Source organism: Pecten maximus, chromosome 7 (assembly GCF_902652985.1).
Source record: "Pecten maximus chromosome 7, xPecMax1.1, whole genome shotgun sequence".
NCBI classification, from domain to species: Eukaryota; Metazoa; Mollusca; class Bivalvia; order Pectinida; family Pectinidae; genus Pecten; species Pecten maximus.
Genome location: NC_047021.1, coordinates 14,207,494 through 14,228,193, shown reverse-complemented (window position 1 = coordinate 14,228,193; position 20,700 = coordinate 14,207,494). Strand labels below are relative to the sequence as shown.

General features: G+C 37.2%; 1 protein-coding gene across 1 annotated transcript; it reads right to left on the bottom strand.

The window, feature by feature from the left end:
- Positions 1–1,139: 1,139 nt before the first annotated feature.
- Positions 1,140–19,144, bottom strand: LOC117331692 (ADP-sugar pyrophosphatase-like). The gene is made up of 10 exons (XM_033890525.1): positions 18,820–19,144; positions 17,322–17,389; positions 16,511–16,560; positions 15,942–16,049; positions 12,898–12,993; positions 8,759–8,814; positions 8,552–8,597; positions 4,994–5,002; positions 1,842–1,895; positions 1,140–1,562 (listed from the first exon to the last, which is right to left on the bottom strand). Exons 1-10 carry the CDS (start codon positions 18,979–18,981, stop codon positions 1,459–1,461), a joined length of 753 nt encoding a protein of 250 aa, XP_033746416.1. The 5' UTR covers positions 18,982–19,144; the 3' UTR covers positions 1,140–1,458.
- Positions 19,145–20,700: the final 1,556 nt, after the last annotated feature.

Genomic DNA, 20,700 nt, shown 5'->3' with positions numbered 1-20,700 from the left:
AATTAAATATAACTGGGAAATAGTCTTTTTTTTAATATTTATTACTTGACATCAATAGGTATTTAAAACACAAAAATTTTCATAGTTCATTGTTTGACAATTTTGATATTAACAAGTTTATCTATGTACAAATGGTCACATTTAAAACAACTGAAGCAGCAGTAAAGATCCAGAGTACATATGACTGTTAAATTGACTGCCATGATAATCCCTGAGATGTAATCTATATTACATGTATAGACACAGGGACTAAGAAGCACAACTTTATAACCTACAGTCGATACATATAATAATATATAACAGTAATGGAATAACCTGTAATCCAGGTTAGGAATTAACATGCCATGTCCCTGTGATTACATGACAGTGATCACCATAATTAACAGTAATTCCTATTGACTATTCTAACATCACCAACAAGATCTATCGTAACATCACTAATGAGATCTATCGTAATATCACCATCAAGATTTATCGTTACATAAAAAAAGATCTGTCTTAACATAACCAACAAGATCTATCGTAAAATCACCAATGAGATCCATAGTAACATCACCAAGATGTATCGTAATATCACCATCGAGATCTATAGTTACATCACCAATAAGATATATTGTAACATCACCATTTAATGAGATCTATCGTAAGATGACCAATGAGATTTATCGTAACATCACTAAAGAGATCTATCGTTACATCACCTCTTTAGTGATGTTACGATAAATCTCATTTGTCATCTTACGATAGATCTCATTAGTGATTAGTGACTAAAGAGATCTATCGTTACATCACTGCAGGGCCGGGGTGGCCGAGTGGTTAAGGTGTCCCGACACTTTATCACTAGCCCTCCACCTCTGGGTTGCGAGTTCGAAACCTACGTGGGGCAGTAGCCAGGTACTGACTGTAGGCTGGTGGTTTTTCTCTGGGTACTCCGGCTTTCCTCCACCTCCAAAACCTGGCACGTCCTTAAATGACCATGGCTGTTAATAGGACGTTAAACAAAAACAAACAAACCAAATCGTTACATCACCAACGAGGTATATCGTAACATCACCAACAAGATATATCACAACATCACCATGTAATGAGATCTATCGTAAGATGACCAATAAAATTGAAGTACAAATGTACCAGGTTTATCAAGATCTACTGTAGCCTTTATTTATCTCCAAGTATACCATCCATACCTTAACTACCTTTAATTATTTTGAAGGTATTTCCAACTGCAGTAAATCAATGCTTGTTTTTGAGACCACACTTGACTTCCTGAAAAGACACTCGGCCTATAACATAAATAGACTGGTTATCTTTAACCAATCATTATAAAGAAGGCTTGAGTAAACACATCTTATTGATATCTAACTTGAGCTTATATCCTACACATACAAACCAGTAAGTGAAATCACTATACACGGTAACCTAGTGTAGCCTTGTGAAGGCTTCAGTCTGTAATCATAACTATGTATGTACAGATGGAGATTGCGTGTTGTCTTTGGTCATCTCCAGGCCTATGGCATATGAGTATAGTCTTGAGTCCACAACAACTCCTGATTTTGCAAATTCTAAATCAGAAAAAAATCAGTATTAGACAAACATCACTTAAAACATAGAATACATTATTGTTTCGGTACATCAGCTTTTTTTTCGTTATCACTATATCACTGTTTTAGCTCAACATATTTAACTAGAATGGTAGCTTTATCATCATTAATTTCAAATACTACTTATTACTTCTGAAAAACCAAAAGCTTCAGTGATATTTAGCCAGTATGTTGCTTGCCCGCATGACATATATTCAAGATGACAGGACAGGTATTGTAAAGGTAGGAGCTAGTACTTACCATTCAGTTTTCCAATCAAGTCATTCATGGGGACGTGAACCACTTCAATACATTCTGAAAAAAGGCACCAAAAGCATAATAGAAATCATCATTTGTTTAATGAATAAGAAATAAACAAATTTGTTTTTTTAATGACAATTAAGGCTTATTCCAGTTGTGTTTCACAAACTGTCGGTGGTTAATATCAGAAAAGATAATAAGTTGGTAAAGATTTGGTTTGATTTGTATTGTTCAACATCCTATTAACAGCTATGGTCATTTAATGACAGCCTGTGTGTGATAAATGTGTGATGTATGTGAGATGTATGTGTGATGTATGTGAGATGTATGTGTGATGTATGTGAGATGTGTGATGTATGTGTGATTTGTGTGTGTGATGTATGCGAGATGTGTGATGTATGTGTGATGTATGTGATGTATGTGAGATGTATGTGTGATGTATGTGAGATGTATGTGTGATGTATGTGACGTATGTATGTATGATGTATGTGAGATGTATGCGAGATGTATGTGTGATGTATGTGAGATGATGTATGTGAGATGTATGTGTGATGTATGTGACGTATGTATGTATGATGTATGTGAGATGTATATGTGATGTATGTGTGGTGTATGTGTGATGTATTTGTGACATATGTGTGATGTATGTGTGATGTATGTGTGATGTATTTGTGACATATGTGTGATGTATGTGTGATGTATGTGTGATGTATGTGAGATGTATGTGTGATGTATGTGAGATGTGTGATGTATGTGTGATTTGTGTGTGTGATGTTTGTGTGATGTATGCGAGATGTGTGATGTTTGTGTGATGTATGTGTGATGTATGTGATGTATGTGAGATGTATGTGTGATGTATGTGAGATGTATGTGTGATGTATGTGACGTATGTATGTATGATGTATGTGAGATGTATGCGAGATGTATGTGTGATGTATGTGAGATGATGTATGTGAGATGTATGTGTGATGTATGTGACGTATGTATGTATGATGTATGTGAGATGTATATGTGATGTATGTGTGGTGTATGTGTGATGTATTTGTGACATATGTGTGATGTATGTGTGATGTATGTGATGTATTTGTGACATATGTGAGATGTATGTGTGATGTATGTGTGATGTATGTGAGATGTATGTGTGATGTATGTGTGATGTATGTGAGATGTATGTGTGATGTATGTGTGATGTATGTGTGATGTATGTGAGATGTATGTGAGATGTATGTGTGATGTATGTGAGATGTATGTGTGATGTATGTGAGATGTATGTGTGATGTATGTTAGATGTATGTGAGATGTATGTGAGATGTAAGTGTGATGTATGTGTGATGTATGTGTAATGTACATGTATATACTCTGGGAGGCTGTGGTATTTTAGTATCTGTCTCCTTGTGAAAGTACAAAACTGACGAGACTTCATACTGCTACCAGTCACATTATACTGACAACAGGGAACCAGTCATCTGACTCCCTAAATTCTGAGTGCTAAACAAAAGTAAAAATTGTCATCTTCAGAGACTATGGTGTGTCTTGGCCAGGGGACAGAACCTAAAGCCTTCCTCATCACGTTCAACTAAGGTAAAAAAAGATGAAAGAGGAGAAAAGATAAAAAAAATTTAGTCACCTGCTACAATCAAGCTGGTTCAATTCTTACACCCTGAGGTATGACTGCCCATGTAATATATGTCTCCAACCAAAATTAACTTAAAGTACATTATGTATGGCCAACAATATAAAATAACCAACAAGTTATAAGCTCACAAAGTTTTACTATTCAACCTAACTTGCCAATAACGTAACTCAAGAATGATACGGACCGAATTTGGTTAAAATCTCAAAAAATATTATCAACATAGAACATGAGTTCCACGGGACAGAAAATTATACGCCTTAAGAGTGGTTAGCTGGAATGCTACAAATCTTACCTTCTCACTACAAAGTCTATGTTTAATTTTCTAACAGTTTGAGGAAAACAAGTTATCAAAAGTCTCCAACTATTTAAACTGGACATCATGATATATTTCAACTGAGTTTCAAAGAAATTGATAGAAAACTGTAGGAGATCTCCAGACAAGATTCAAGTACTAGAAATATTAAACAGCAAAAAAAATATCAATTTTTTTCTTCTGGGAAACAACTTTATTTAATACATTCAAAGTTCAAAGAATGTTGGAGGAGATCTCTGACAAAAATAAAATACTGAAATAAACAAAGGGAAATAACTTTTTCAAAAATTTTCAAATCAAAATTTTCTTCTGGGAAAACAACATATCATGATTATAAACCCTATCATATTTCAAAGAAAATTGTTAAAACAATTACTAAAATCTCCTGACAAAAAGTCAAATACTGAAATAGATTAAGGGGAATAACAAAATAGTCTTATCAAAATTCTTTTCAGAGAAACACAACTTCATATCAAAGAGATTGTTCGAAAAACAAAGATCTCCAGACAAAAATCACATACTGAAATAAACGAAGGGAAATAACTTAATTAAAATCCTTTTCAGGGAAACACAATAACATATGATGATGATAACGCCGACCAAGTTTTAAAGAGATCAGTCTACTAATATAGGAGGATATCACCAGATGAACGAAAGTTTTGTCCGATGGATGGGCAACGCCATACCATAATACTCCTGTCACATTTGAGGGGCTTATAAAAAGAAATTCAAGTATACCTCTATTGTCCCTATTTGGTCCAGAGTCTCTGCCTCATTGGAGCCAGACACTCTGCAGAACAAATCCTTATCACCCAATACTGCTCCAGACCAAATTTTATCAAAATTTATTTTCATTGTCGTTATGGACTACTTGCGATTTGAAGCAAACATTTGATTGATGATCTTAGCATCTAAAAAGATTCTGTTCTTATTCTTTTTTAATAACAATCCTGTGAGAGATTATGACCTGGTACCCTGGATCAATTAAGGTGGAAGAGCATACAAACGCAACAAATCAATTTATTGTCTCAACCAAAATGCTGATTTGAAAATATTTGTACAAATTTTGTCTATGGGGAAGACTTTACATTTTGATCTTGGCCAAGCTGCGGAGAAATGATGATAATGATATATGATGGATCAGTAAAGTGTTCCCTGGTATATACTAGTACCCTCAAAGTATTATTGTCAGAGTTTACCTACCAGATTCTTCTACAACCAGCCAGGCAGGACATCAAATGAAAAGAAAAAGAATGGTATTATCAATATTATTCAAATACCTTCACAGATCTGATCATCACATCTAGTCATCTCACTTTCACCATTATGATATAAGAATTCCCATTTATACATTAATTAAAAAAAAAACATTGAAAGTATTTGAGGTTAATAACAGGGATGGGCATTTGTTCTGTTAACTAAAAGCAATAAATTAAATTCAAGCTCAAATTTTAATAATAAAAGTTCTTTGCTTATTTTGAGTTTTTGTTTAAGGATTATGAAAACTATAATGATATCATATAAGGTTTTGTTTATCATGTCATAATCTTTGTGATGTTTTCATATGGTCAACATGATTGTTTACAACAAGGTACTCATGGGCCTTATCGGTCAGATCTCTTGGTTTTCTTTATCATAGGTATTGGAGGTCACCATGAGGTGTATGTATTTCAGTGTCTCTGTTGGGAGATCACATCCAAGATCCCTGCTAGACTAACACTCAACAGAGCTAAAGAGAAATTCTGTTTAGCCAGGTTGGTCAGAAGTATCTAGTATTGAATAGGATTATATAGATAACTGAGGTGTTATAATTGTCATCTCGGTAAGATACAGGCTAACCGCTGCCTACCAGCTCAGCTTGCATGAGAGTATTTCTCTTTGGTACTGCAAGAGATCTCAATAGGACTATAATGAGGTTTCTGGTAGAGCATTAGTCAAACAAGCCATTGATTCTGGGTTGGATCCCAGTAAGCCATGGGTTCTGGTTTGGATCCAAGTAAGCCCTGGGTTCTGGTTTGGATCCAAGTAAGCCCCGGGTTCTGGTTTAGATCCAAGTAAGCCCCGGGTTCTGGTTTGGATCCAAGTAAGCCCCGGGTTCTGGTTTGGATCCAAGTAAGCCCCGGGTTCTGGTTTGGATCCAATTAAGCCCCGGGTTCTGGTTTGGATCCAAGTAAGCCATGTGTTCTGGGTTAGATCAAAGTAAGCCCCGGGTTCTGGTTTGGATCCCAGTAAACAATGGGTTCTGGATTGGATCCCAGTAAGCCATGGGTTCTGGGTTGGATCCCAGTAAGCCATGGGTTCTGGGTTAGATCCAAGTAAGCCATGGGTTCTGGTTTTGATCCAAGTAAGCCATGGGTTCTGGGTTGGATCCCAGTAAGCCATGGGTTCTGGGTTAGATCCCAGTAAGCCATGGGTTCTGGGTTAGATCCAAGTAAGCCATGGGTTCTGGGTTAGATCCAAGTAAGCCATGGGTTCTGGTTTGGATTCAAGTAAGCCATGGGTTCTGGGTTGGATCCAAGTAAGCCATGGGTTCTGGGTTGGATTCAAGTAAGCCATGGGTTCTGGGTTAGATCCAAGTAAGCCATGGGTTCTGGGTTAGATCCCAGTAAGCCATGGGTTCTGGGTTAGATCCCAGTAAGCCATGGGTTCTGGTTTGGATCCAAGTAAGCCATGGGTTCTGGGTTGGATTCAAGTAAGCCATGGGTTCTGGTTTGGATCCAAGTAAGCCATGGGTTCTGGTTTGGATCCCAGTAAGCCACAGGTTCTGGTTTGGATCCAAGTAAGCCCCGGGTTCTGGTTTGGATCCAAGTAAACAATGGGTTCTGGATTGGATCCCAGTAAGCCATGGGTTCTGGGTTAGATCCCAGTAAGCCATGGGTTCTGGGTTGGATCCAAGTAAGCCATGGGTTCTGGGTTGGATCCAAGTAAACCATGGGTTCTGGTTTGGATCAAAGTAAGCCATGGGTTCTGGGTTGGATCCAAGTAAGCCATGGGTTCTGGGTTGGATTCAAGTAAGCCATGGGTTCTGGGTTAGATCCAAGTAAGCCATGGGTTCTGGGTTAGATCCCAGTAAGCCATGGGTTCTGGGTTAGATCCCAGTAAGCCATGGGTTCTGGTTTGGATCCAAGTAAGCCATGGGTTCTGGGTTGGATTCAAGTAAGCCATGGGTTCTGGTTTGGATCCAAGTAAGCCATGGGTTCTGGTTTGGATCCCAGTAAGCCACAGGTTCTGGTTTGGATCCAAGTAAGCCCCGGGTTCTGGTTTGGATCCAAGTAAGCCATGTGTTCTGGGTTAGATCCAAGTAAGCCATGGGTTCTGGTTTGGATCCCAGTAAACAATGGGTTCTGGGTTGGATCCCAGTAAGCCATGGGTTCTGGGTTGGATCCAAGTAAGCCCCGGGTTCTGGTTTGGATCCCAGTAAACAATGGGTTCTGGGTTGGATCCCAGTAAGCCATGGGTTCTGGGTTGGATCCAAGTAAGCCATGGGTTCTGGTTTTGATCCAAGTAAGCCATGGGTTCTGGGTTAGATCCCAGTAAGCCATGGGTTCTAGGTTGGATCCAAGTAAGCCATGGGTTCTAGGTTGGATCCAAGTAAGCCATGGGTTCTGGGTTAGATCCCAGTAAGCCATGGGTTCTAGGTTGGATCCAAGTAAGCCATGGGTTCTGGTTTGGATTCAAGTAAGCCATGGGTTCTGGGTTAGATCCCAGTAAGCCATGGGTTCTGGGTTGGATCCCAGTAAGCCATGGGTTCTGGGTTAGATCCAAGTAAGCCATGGGTTCTGGGTTGGATTCAAGTAAGCCATGGGTTCTGGGTTGGATCCCAGTAAGCCATGGGTTCTGGGTTAGATCCCAGTAAGCCATTGGTTCTGGGTTAGATCCAAGTAAGCCATGGGTTCTGGGTTAGATCCCAGTAAGCCATGGGTTCTGGTTTGGATTCAAGTAAGCCATGGGTTCTGGTTTGGATCCAAGTAAGCCATGGGTTCTGGTTTGGATCCCAGTAAGCCACAGGTTCTGGTTTGGATCCAAGTAAGCCATGGGTTCTGGTTTGGATCCCAGTAAGTCATGGGTTCTGGGTTGGATTCAAGTAAGCCATGGGTTCTGGGTTAGATCCCAGTAAGCCATGGTTTCTGGGTTGGATTCAAGTAAGCCATGGGTTCTGGGTTAGATCCAAGTAAGCCATGGGTTCTGGGTTAGATCCAAGTAAGCCATGTGTTCGGGGTTGGATCCCAGTAAACAATGTGTTCTGGGTTGGATCCCAGTAAGCCATGGGTTCTGGTTTGATCCAAGTAAACAATGTGTTCTGGGTTGGATCCCAGTAAGCCATGGGTTCTGGTTTTGATCCAAGTAAGCCATGTGTTCGGGGTTGGATCCCAGTAAACAATGTGTTCTGGGTTGGATCCCAGTAAGCCACAGGTTCTGGGTTGGATACCAGTAAGCCATGGGTTCTGGATTGGATCCCAAGTCGACATAATGAAAAGATAACACCAAATGCAAACCTCTGTTAGATAATGTACAGGTAATTCACCTAACGAGGTATATACAGGTATTGTATATGACTTACCTAGGGAAGGACGAGTATGTATTACTAACATTTCACTTACCTGGGGAAGGACGAGTATGTATCACTTGTGTATCACTTACCTGGAGAAGGACGAGTATGTATTACTTATGAACCACTTACCTGGGGAAGGACGAGTATGTATCACTTGTGTATCACTTACCTGGGGAAGGACGAGTATGCATTACTTGTGTATCACTTACCTGGGTTAGGCTTTGGATTCTTATTGTCATCTGTATCCCCATCAATCTGAAATGTTCATAGTCTTAAAGCTGTATCAAATCAATCATAGGCAAATTTGAAATGTCAAATTCATTTAGATATTCTTTATGGTAAATATAAATAAATATAAACTGAGATGAGGACAATGATGTGGATTTGGAGTTCAATAGTGAATCTAGGTTTATTACCTCTGCTGTGACCATCTGGAGGGTAACATTTTCAGTCCCAGCATCCATACAGGTGACTGGAATACAAAGGATATATGGTGAATAACTTAACACAAATTCAGGTATGTGAGACTGATGTCTTATAACATACTACTCACTAGGAGATGTAGAGTGGTATTCACTAGGAGATGTAGAGTGGTATTCACTAGGAGATGTACAGTGGTATTCACTAGGAGATGTACAGTGGTATTCACTAGGAGATGTACAGTGGTATTCACTAGGAGATGTGCAGTGGTATTCACTAGGAGATGTACAGTGGTATTCACTAAGAGATGTACAGTGGTATTCACTAGGAGATGTAGAGCGGTATTCACTAGGAGATGTACAGTGGTATTCACTAGGAGATGTACAGTGGTATTCACTAGGAGATGTAGAGCGGTATTCACTAGGAGATGTAGAGCGGTATTCACTAGGAGATGTAGTGGTATTCACTAGGAGATGTAGTGGTATTCACTAGGAGATGTAGTGGTATTCACTAGGAGATGTAGAGTGGTATTCACTAGGAGATGTAGTGGTATTCACTAGGAGATGTACAGTGGTATTCACTAGGAGATGTAGTGGTATTCACTAGGAGATGTACAGTGGTATTCACTAGGAGATGTACAGTGGTACTCACTAGGAGATGTACAGTGGTATTCACTAGGAGATGTACAGTGGAATTCACTAGGAGATATACAGTGGTATTCACTAGGAGATGTAGAGTGGTATTCACTAGGAGATGTACAGTGGTATTCACTAGGAGATGTAGAGTGGTATTCACTAGGAGATGTAGTGGTATTCACTAGGAGATGTACAGCGGTATTCACTAGGAGATGTAGTGGTATTCACTAGGAGATGTACAGTGGTATTCACTAGGAGATATACAGTGGTATTCACTAGGAGATGTAGAGTGGTATTCACTAGGAGATGTACAGTGGTATTCACTAGGAGATGTACAGTGGTATTCACTAGGAGATGTACAGTGGTATTCACTAGGAGATGTAGAGTGGTATTCACTAGGAGATGTAGAGTGGTATTCACTAGGAGATGTACAGTGGTATTCACTAGGAGATGTAGTGGTATTCACTAGGAGATGTAGAGCGGTATTCACTAGGAGATGTAGAGCGGTATTCACTAGGAGATGTAGTGGTATTCACTAGGAGATGTACAGTGGTATTCACTAGGAGATATACAGCGGTATTCACTAGGAGATGTAGAGTGGTATTCACTAGGAGATGTACAGCGGTATTCACTAGGAGATGTAGTGGTATTCACTAGGAGATGTACAGCGGTATTCACTAGGAGATGTACAGTGGTATTCACTAGGAGATGTAGAGTGGTATTCACTAGGAGATGTACAGTGGTATTCACTAGGAGATGTACAGTGGTATTCACTAGGAGATGTACAGTGGTATTCACTAGGAGATGTAGAGCGGTATTCACTAGGAGATGTACAGTGGTATTCACTAGGAGATGTACAGCGGTATTCACTAGAGATGTACAGTGGTATTCACTAGGAGATATAGAGCGGTATTCACTAGGAGATGTAGAGTGGTATTCACTAGGAGATGTAGAGTGGTATTCACTATGAGATGTACAGTGGTATTCACTAGGAGATGTACAGTGGTATTCACTAGGAGATGTACAGTGGTATTCACTAGGAGATGTACAGTGGTATACACTAGGAGATGTACAGTGGTATTCACTAGGAGATGTACAGTGGTATTCACTAGGAGATGTAGTGGTATTCACTAGGAGATGTAGAGTGGTATTCACTAGGAGATGTAGAGCGGTATTCACTAGGAGATGTACAGTGGTATTCACTAGGAGATGTACAGTGGTATTTACTAGGAGATGTAGAGCGGTATTCACTAGGAGATGTACAGTGGTATTCACTAGGAGATGTACAGCGGTATTCACTAGGAGATGTACAGTGGTATTCACTAGGAGATGTACAGCGGTATTCACTAGGAGATGTACAGTGGTATTCACTAGGAGATGTACAGTGGTATTCACTAGGAGATGTACAGTGGTATTCACTAGGAGATGTACAGTGGTATTCACTAGGAGATGTACAGTGGTATTCACTAGGAGATGTACAGTGGCATTCACTAGGAGATGTACAGTGGTATACACTAGGAGATGTAGAGTGGTATTCACTAGGAGATGTAGAGTGGTATTCACTAGGAGATGTAGAGTGGTATTCACTAGGAGATGTACAGTGGTATACACTAGGAGATGTACAGTGGTATTCACTAGGAGATGTACAGTGGCATTCACTAGGAGATGTACAGTGGTATACACTAGGAGATGTAGAGTGGTATTCACTAGGAGATGTAGAGTGGTATTCACTAGGAGATGTAGAGTAGTATTCACTAGGAGATGTACAGTGGTATACACTAGGAGATGTACAGTGGCATTCACTAGGAGATGTACAGTGGTATACACTAGGAGATGTAGAGTGGTATTCACTAGGAGATGTAGAGTGGTATTCACTAGGAGATGTATAGCGGTATTCACTAGGAGATGTAGAGCGGTATTCACTAGGAGATGTATAGCGGTATTCACTAGGAGATGTACAGTGGTATTCACTAGGAGATGTACAGTGGTATTCACTAGGAGATGTACAGTGGTATTCACTAGGAGATGTAGAGCGGTATTCACTAGGAGATGTACAGTGGTATTCACTAGGAGATGTACAGTGGTATTCACTAGGAGATGTACAGTGGTATACACTAGATGTACAGTGGTATTCATTAGGAGATGTACAGTGGTATTCACTAGGAGATGTAGAGCGGTATTCACTAGGAGATGTACAGTGGTATTCACTAGGAGATGTACAGTGGTATTCACTAGGAGATGTACAGTGGCATTCACTAGGAGATGTACAGTGGTATTCACTAGGAGATGTAGAGTGGTATTCACTAGGAGATGTACAGTGGTATTCACTAGGAGATGTACAGTGGTATACACTAGATGTACAGTGGTATTCATTAGGAGATGTACAGTGGTATTCACTAGGAGATGTAGAGCGGTATCCACTAGGAGATGTACAGTGGTATTCACTAGGAGATGTACAGTGGTATTCACTAGGAGATGTAGAGTGGTATCCACTAGGAGATGTATAGTGGTATTCACTAGGAGATGCACAGTGGTATTCACTAGGAGATGTATAGTGGTATTCACTAGGAGATGTACAGTGGTATTCACTAGGAGATGTAGAGCGGTATTCACTAGGAGATGTACAGTGGTATTCACTAGGAGATGTACAGTGGTATTCACTAGGACATGTACAGTGGTATTCACTAGGAGATGTACAGTGGTATTCACTAGGAGATGTACAGTGGTATTCACTAGGAGATGTACAGTGGTATTCACTAGGAGATGTACAGTGGTATTCACTAGGAGATGTACAGTGGTATTCACTAGGAGATGTACAGTGGTATTCACTAGGAGATGTACAGTGGTATACACTAGGAGATGTAGAGTGGTATTCACTAGGAGACGTACAGTGGCATTCACTAGGAGATGTACAGTGGTATTCACTAGGAGACGTAGAGTGGTATTCACTAGGAGATGTACAGTGGTATACACTAGGAGATGTACAGCGGTATTCACTAGGAGATGTACAGTGGTATTCACTAGGAGATGTACAGTGGTATACACTAGGAGATGTACAGTGGTATACACTAGGAGATGTACAGTGGTATTCACTAGGAGATGTACAGTGGTATTCACTAGGAGATGTACAGTGGTATACACTAGGAGATGTACAGTGGTATACACTAGGAGATGTACAGTGGTATACACTAGGAGATGTACAGTGGTATACACTAGGAGATGTACAGTGGTATACACTAGATGTACAGTGGTATTCACTAGGAGATGTAGAGTGGTATTCACTAGGAGATGTAGTGGTATTCACTAGGAGATGTAGTGGTATTCACTAGGAGAGGTACAGTGGTATTCACTAGGAGATGTACAGTGGTATACACTAGGAGATGTACAGTGGTATTCACTAGGAGATGTACAGTGGTATTCACTAGGAGAGGTACAGTGGTATTCACTAGGAGATGTACAGTGGTATTCACTAGGAGATGTCTTATAACATTTCTACTCACTAGGGGATATATGTTTTGGTGTAGCTGTGTAGCCTGTCTCCTCCTTCAGCTCCCGAACAGCAGTTTGCTCTGGTGTCTCTTTCTTATCCATCAGACCTTAATGTTAAAAAACAGAATACAAGATATTAAACAAAAACAATGTATCAAACAACAAATACAATGTATCAAACAACAAATACAACATATCAAACAACAAAATACAACATATCAAACAACAAAATACGTAATAAAATACAATGTATCAAACAACAAATACAACATATCAAACAACAAAATACAACATATCAAACAACAAAATACAACATATCAAACAACAAAATACAACATATCAAACAACAAAATACGTAATAAAATACAATGTATCAAACAACAAATACAACATATCAAACAACAAAATACAACATATCAAACAACAAAATACAACATATCAAACAACAAAATACAACATATCAAACAACAAAATACAACATATCAAACAACAAATACAATGTATCAAACAACAAATACAACATATCAAACAACAAAATACAACATATCAAACAACAAAATACAACATATCAAACAACAAAATACAACATATCAAACAACAAAATACAACATATCAAACAACAAAATACAACATATCAAACAACAAATACAATGTATCAAACAACAAATACAACATATCAAACAACAAAATACAACATATCAAACAACAAAATACAACATATCAAACAACAAAATACAACATATCAAACAACAAAATACAACATATCAAACAACAAAATACAACATATCAAACAACAAAATACAACATATCAAACAACAAAATACAACATATCAAACAACAAATACAATGTATCAAACAACAAATACAACATATCAAACAACAAAATACAACATATCAAACAACAAAATACAACATATCAAACAACAAAATACGTAATGAAATACAATTTATCAAACAACAAAATACAACATATCAAACAACAAAATACAACATAATAAACAACAAAATATGTAATAAAATACAATGTATCAAACAATAAATACAATGTTTAAAACAAAATACAAAGTATTAAACAACAAATACAAGGTATCAAACAACATATCAAACAACAAAATACGTAATAAAATACAATGTATCAAACACAATCTAATTGAAATCTAGATCCTCATTCTCACTCCTTTACATGAACATCTAACACCATCCAAAATGGGGTCACGTCAGGATGACCTTTTGGATTGGCAAATCAAATGACTACGACTACTTCCAGAATCTTGGAAGTGAATTTTACATGTGCGAACTAGCATGACTAGAGTGCATAGTTGGCATAATCTGTCAATTTGTTTCAAGTCATTTCGTCCCACAAAGCATACAGCTATATCCATGCTGTCCCAAAATGGTTTGCTTCAGATGCATGCTGTGACGAAATGGTTTGCTTTGATGACATCGACAAAAAGACAATTCGCCCTGAAAGTGAAATACACATATGACAAAGGTCATCAGAACGTGACCCCCTATGGGATGTTGTTAGATGTCATGTAGCGTAGTAAGAATGCGGATCCAGATTTCAATTAGATTGTATCAAACAACAATGTACAATGTATCAAACAATAAAACACAATTTATAAAACAACAATATATAATTAATCAAACAGTGAAATACGTAATAAATATGTCTCAAACTATAAAATACAATGTATCAAATAATAACTCATAATGTATCAAACAACAATGAACAATGTATCACAAACAATAAAATACAATCTTTCAAAAAGTAGATCAAGAGGCCTAAAGGCCTGGACAGCCATCTGACTTTAAAGTCCCTTGTGCTATCGTAATACATGTATATATAGGGTCTAGTAAGTAATAACAACGGTATAAACCAATATAGGTACTGGATCCTAACAAACAAATGTTGGATGCGTATTACTAGAAATACTTAAACAAAAGTAACGGATTGGATACACCGGATCACAATATAGGTAGCCTAGATTATGATGCGTATTACTTCGTGTGATAGATAGGGTCCTAACAAACAAATGTTGGCATATTCACGACATAGCACGCGCTGCCATCACATCGAATCAACCTGCGATGTTATTTTGTTAAACCTTTTATAGTTATATTATTTATTTATTCATCTATTTATTTATTTATTCATTTACTTTTACATCTGTACACCACCCAAGATGTTTCCTAATTAATCATAATAGGCCCTCGGCGAATTAATTATCGGCCGAGGGGGATCGTTTTTACAACATTACGATATTTATTGTTGTTTATACCTACTATATTTGTGTAACTGTTCCATGTTCTATGTCTATATGTGATCATATGTAATTAACCTTGTCTTGATAAAGGGGCAGATTGCTTCGAAAATTCGACAATTTACTTGTCTGTACTGTCGCTATTACTACTTGACATATATATACATTGTATATATATATATATGGGGCAAAGAAGTAATTCAAACAGTGTGAACAATAAGGCTTGTTAAATTTTCGAGGCAATCCGCCCCTTTATCAAAACACAAAAAATTACAAATACAATCACATAACACATATATATATACTCAGTAGCAAGTATAGTGGTACTGTTGGCCATGACTGCCATAATAACAAAAACTTGGTCAGGACCATCTCAGAATCATTTCAAGTAAGTAAGAGCTGAATCCCACAGGAGGAACTTTTTGTTGAAACAATTATCACTTTGTTGGCTCCCTTTACTTAACATTCCTATCAACATTCAGCTCAATATATGGCACCTGTGGAACTGGAGAAGAAGTTTATAAAGTTTTTCAAGATAGTTGTGATGGCAGCCATCTTAGATTTCTGACCATCTCAGGTTTAGATCCTGTATATTAGAGCTGAATCGCACTGGTGGAACTTTGAAATGTTTGAAAAGTTTGAAATATGAATAGTTTACAGATGGTGCACGATGAAGGACGATTGACGGACGATGGCTATAGGTCATCCTGACCTTTCAGGTCAGTTGACCTAACCAAATCTACTATCTTGAGACAGTAAGGTGAACTTGATTTATATTTAGCAACACCTACCTGCTGGCATTTCTAGTGTGTAAGCCCTCATAGGAGGCCGGTACTGTTTCACTAGGACCAAACTATCAAACTTGAGTAGGCGTTTGAGGACAGCTATCACACACACCGCTGTAGACAAATACAAATTCTATCATGAGATTGCTTAATGGAGAGAGCAAGGAACAAACTAATTTAAAGTCACTGATACAAATATGATTAAGGTCATCAAACAGACTTAAGCCATCGATACAAATGTGACAAAAGTCATCAAACAGACTAAGCCATCGATACAAATAACACAGAACTAAGGAAAGTCAGAATATACGATACAAATAACACAGAACTAAGGAAAGTCAGAATATACGATACAAATAACACAGAACTAAGGAAAGTCAGAATATACGATACAAATAACACAGAACTAAGGAAAGTCAGAATATACGATACAAATAACACAGAACTAAGGAAAGTCAGAATATACGATACAAATAACACAGAACTAAGGAAAGTCAGAATATACGATATATTGTGACAGGAATGGAAAAGACCGTTTTTGAAAGTGAAAAAGAATGAAGTGAAAGAGAACTCACCATCACAGCCTGTGTCACAAGTCGTAGTTCTTTTGGCTGCCTCCCACAACCTGGAAACAACAGCAACAACCCGAGTTTGGAAGTGTAATTCCTAATTAGTCAGTCATGTGATATATACACCATATCATATAATAGATATATAGCACTTGTATCTTTTTTTCTTTAAAGCTTGACAAACTTTTTAATCCCTGCACAATATATCTTAGAACATTATCTTACCAGGGGCAATTGTAAAAGTCTGATGAATGGACCATAATTATCTAAACAGTAAAGCTACGAGGTCAGGCAATGTTCTTTTTGGAAAGTTTCTAAGTCACTACTTAGAATTATATCCTCCATTTAGAATACTATTTGAACTTATCACCTCTAACTCCTGTGATTTGAATAAACCGAGCCTGAGAGTGTTCTTCATTACACATGTAGTTTGTTTACAGTTATATATTTGTATCATCAGGTCGAGGATGTAATATGTCCATACGTGTATGTAGCCTGAGTTTCCTCTGGCCCGTCGGACACCATATCTGGTGTCAGGGCCAGGGGAAACTCGGGCTATGTCCAAAGGAGAAATAGATTCTGAAAACAATTTTATTCAGCGAGGTCTTAATGAGCTGTATAATACAAATTACTGGCCTACAATAAGAATAAGCACACTAATAAATGGTTAAACACAGTACATTTGTCACTTGTGTGGATGTTATAGCCTTGCATTAATATATGTGACCATCAATATGTGTAATTATTTAAAATGGACAAATAGGATACATTATCTTGAGGCTACCACTGTGTATTAAGATTGCCAGATTTCACAAACCTTTCTTTCCCTCGCGGGTCAATGTAAGTGATTTTGTTCAGAGCCAGCCATTTACACCTTGCCACTTCCTGTAACAGCACATGAAACATTGATAGCAATGCTGGAGACAATATCATTGTTTCTCATAAATGTTGGTTTTTGTCATAAATTCTGATTTATGGGATAAAAAAATCTAAGTGCCATACAATGTATTGATTTAAGTGTAATAGTGTATGTTGATTAAAGATATAGAGGATATCTAACAGTGTCTTCAGTAATACCAAATATCAAAATGTTAGCCACACGAGTGAAATATATTTGGTATTTTACTGAAGATACTGTTAGATATTCTATTTATTACATTTTATAGCAAAATATACCGAGACAGTGTGACGTTAATTATGTATTCTATCAGAGACATATATACAGATGTCTCTGATTCTATCTTGCATTATGACGCCATATAACATGTTGGAGAGCTGCATGTATATGGAAATCTTAATTTTCCCCATTGTCGTTTGTAAGCAGTGTTCTGATTTGTCAAATTGGTGAAAAATATCACTTTTATAGAATTAATAATTTACAATATTTCACTGGTAAAAATGTAATAAATTTAAAATGATTGTTTTTATTTTTTATTCTTTATTGTTTGCACAGCTGTTACAGCAGGTTGTATATCTCATGTCATGGCATAAAATTCCTCTCTGATCTTTTTCTTCTGGTCTTTTCATCTCTCCTTTTTCCGAATTTCCCCATTTTTCATTTATTCAAGTATTACATTGCTCACTTACGTATTCTCCCACTTGCTGCCGTTTACTCAATGTGTCATAAAAGGAAACGGATTAATATAAGTCTTATACTTGTTTCCGAATCCTATTCACATTATGATTGTATGATTGTGTATTGTATATGTATGAATTGAATGAATAAAATAAAGTTTATATTAATAAATTTACTTTCTGTTATAATTGTGTCTGTAATATTAGATGCACTGGACTTGCATATATCCTTGTTTTCATTTCTCTCCAACACCATTCATTAAATAATTTGTTGTTGTAGGCTATTCATATATATTCTAATTATAATGCGATGGATCATTCCTAAACAGTACCATTAATTATAAGCTTGTGCAGCACGTACAGTCCTCCCAATTTAAAGTACTAATCAGGTTAGCCAGTTTCCTCTGGCCCCGACACCAGGTAAAAAACTCGGGCTATTACCAGTTTTGTTCAAAATTTTCATTTTAAGGTTCATGAGAAAATTTAAACTGAATGGGATAATCTATAATACAGCTGTCATGCAAGAGAGACTTTTAATAATTGTGTTTTATGATGTTAAGTACAGCACGAGAAGCGTAAAATTGACACTGATCAAATTGCATTCAAAGCACAATGAATGCATTTTATTTTTGTTGTCTTCATAATCATAAGGAGAACGTACATACACGTCCCTGATAGAATGGCGGGCTTTATAATTATAAACTTCTTGTTCTTAGATCTTTGATCACTGCCATATTTACCTCTTCTTTGACAAAACGTGGTATGCTATCTTCATCCATCCTGATAAAGCACTTGATAGACGTCGACACAAATAAAGGAGATATATCAATAGCCTTTGGTCTTATATTTATAGCAGCACAACGTATTAAAGACTTTCCGTGTGAACGCCCTATCGCTATCATAACTAGGGTCAACAAATGCACGTGGTGCGTCTCTGGGTCTCGTAGACGCTTTGTTCACAATTTTAATTACAATAATAAGACATTCTCCATAACGATGTCTTATCAATGTGATATTGGCGTATTAGTAAAAAGAACTGATCGATGAGTGATCAATGTGTCAGGTGAGCAAAGTTCATTATGTACTAAAATAACGTTCTGTAGTAATAATCATACCCAGAGTTACCGTTCTTACAATAGTCAGTTAAATGTATAGAGGGGTTCGAAGCTCAACATTGACAGATTTATTTTTCTTTTCTTTTATTATTTTTTTTTTTTTTTTGTTCTTCAAATATGATTTTATCTTGAATAAATAGAAAAAATAGAACACTCTTTGCGGTAAGAATTTGATTTTTTAACATATCTAGTTGCTGGGTCAACTATATCATACATGTACAAAAAATGTACATCTACTGTTGTCAGTTTCTCCCCCAAATACTTTATTCTTTATGTAGGAACAAAAGGATTGGACAACGGTTAAAGTACTGTATACATATTTTGCTCTTTTTCTTGAAAGTATTTCGCATGAAACTTAAAAGACACATATGGCGTATTGTTTAATAAGCTAAAATTAAGCTAACAAGTTAAGTTTTTAAATAGAGTGTTTTAATTGCATACTGTTTATCTGTACTGTACAGTGTTACAAAAACTGTTAATACCATACATGTATAAGGTTTCCAGTTTGAGTGTATTTATTATTACTCATCGCATGGCACTGCCATTCTTCGCATGGTGGGATTGCCAATGCGACAGTGCAACATGGCAGAAATCAGCCACCATAGGTTATCATCACATAGCATAGTTTATGATGATTTGTATTGTAATCAGATTGAGGTGCATGCAGGTGACAAACAGTGGCAATCAATATTCTCAAGATGTTTGCTCCATGAATGTTTTACTGTTATGGGCACGATATTTGCATTATGTTACTTTATCTAAAAATTAAGACATATGACATTTTTGAATTCCTTGAGGTTACATGGACTTCTTCAAATACAACATTTCTATTCCAAAGATTTCACTTCATCATGTAGCTTTTTTTCGGCAACAACAGTGGCAAACTGTCCTTAACCGTCACTTACAACCTGATATCCGTTTTATTCTAGTGATCAACCGCGAAAAAACAAATTAATGATGCTTTCTTGTGAATTTATTTTCAAGAGAGTTCCTCCGATAACCTTCGTATTGGCGAGTAGGTAAAAGAGGCTAGCCGATATCTAATTGTCAAATGACTAGCCTAACACTATTCGGCTTTGCAAGTCTTTAACTTACCTTGTTTTAGAGTTTATTTTAATTAATATTATCATTGCACCTTAGAATACTAATAAAGTGTTACATGTGGTATACAGTCGGACTGAAGCGAGATATTGGATATTGTGATTCAATTTCTCACCTTCATTTACGACATATATTGTAAATTACATCAAAATGTTCTGAAGGTTACGCTTCCCTAATATGACATTGATTTGGAGGTTGGTAAGTGTTGGTTTCGGAGAGACAGATATATAATGATAGACTTCCTTCTTTGGGACCACCATGGTTCCTTGCTGCACTTGAAATCCCTGCTCAACATGTACAATATTTATAAATATAATCGTACATGGAAGATGCCATTTCCTGCTCATGTTTGTAATGATTGAGCAGTTTCATTTGTGGTTTACGTATGCCCAATTGTTACTTGGG

Coding starts and splice junctions, on each gene's coding strand:
- LOC117331692 (XM_033890525.1), bottom strand. CDS start 18,981: ATGATAGCGATAGGGCGTTCACACGGAAAGTCTTTAATACGTTGTGCT. Junction 17,390..18,819: donor CACGTTTTGTCAAAGAAGAG/GTAAATATGGCA, acceptor GTGCTGTTACAG/GAAGTGGCAAGGTGTAAATG. Junction 8,598..8,758: donor TCCAGATGGTCACAGCAGAG/GTAATAAACCTA, acceptor TGAACATTTCAG/ATTGATGGGGATACAGATGA.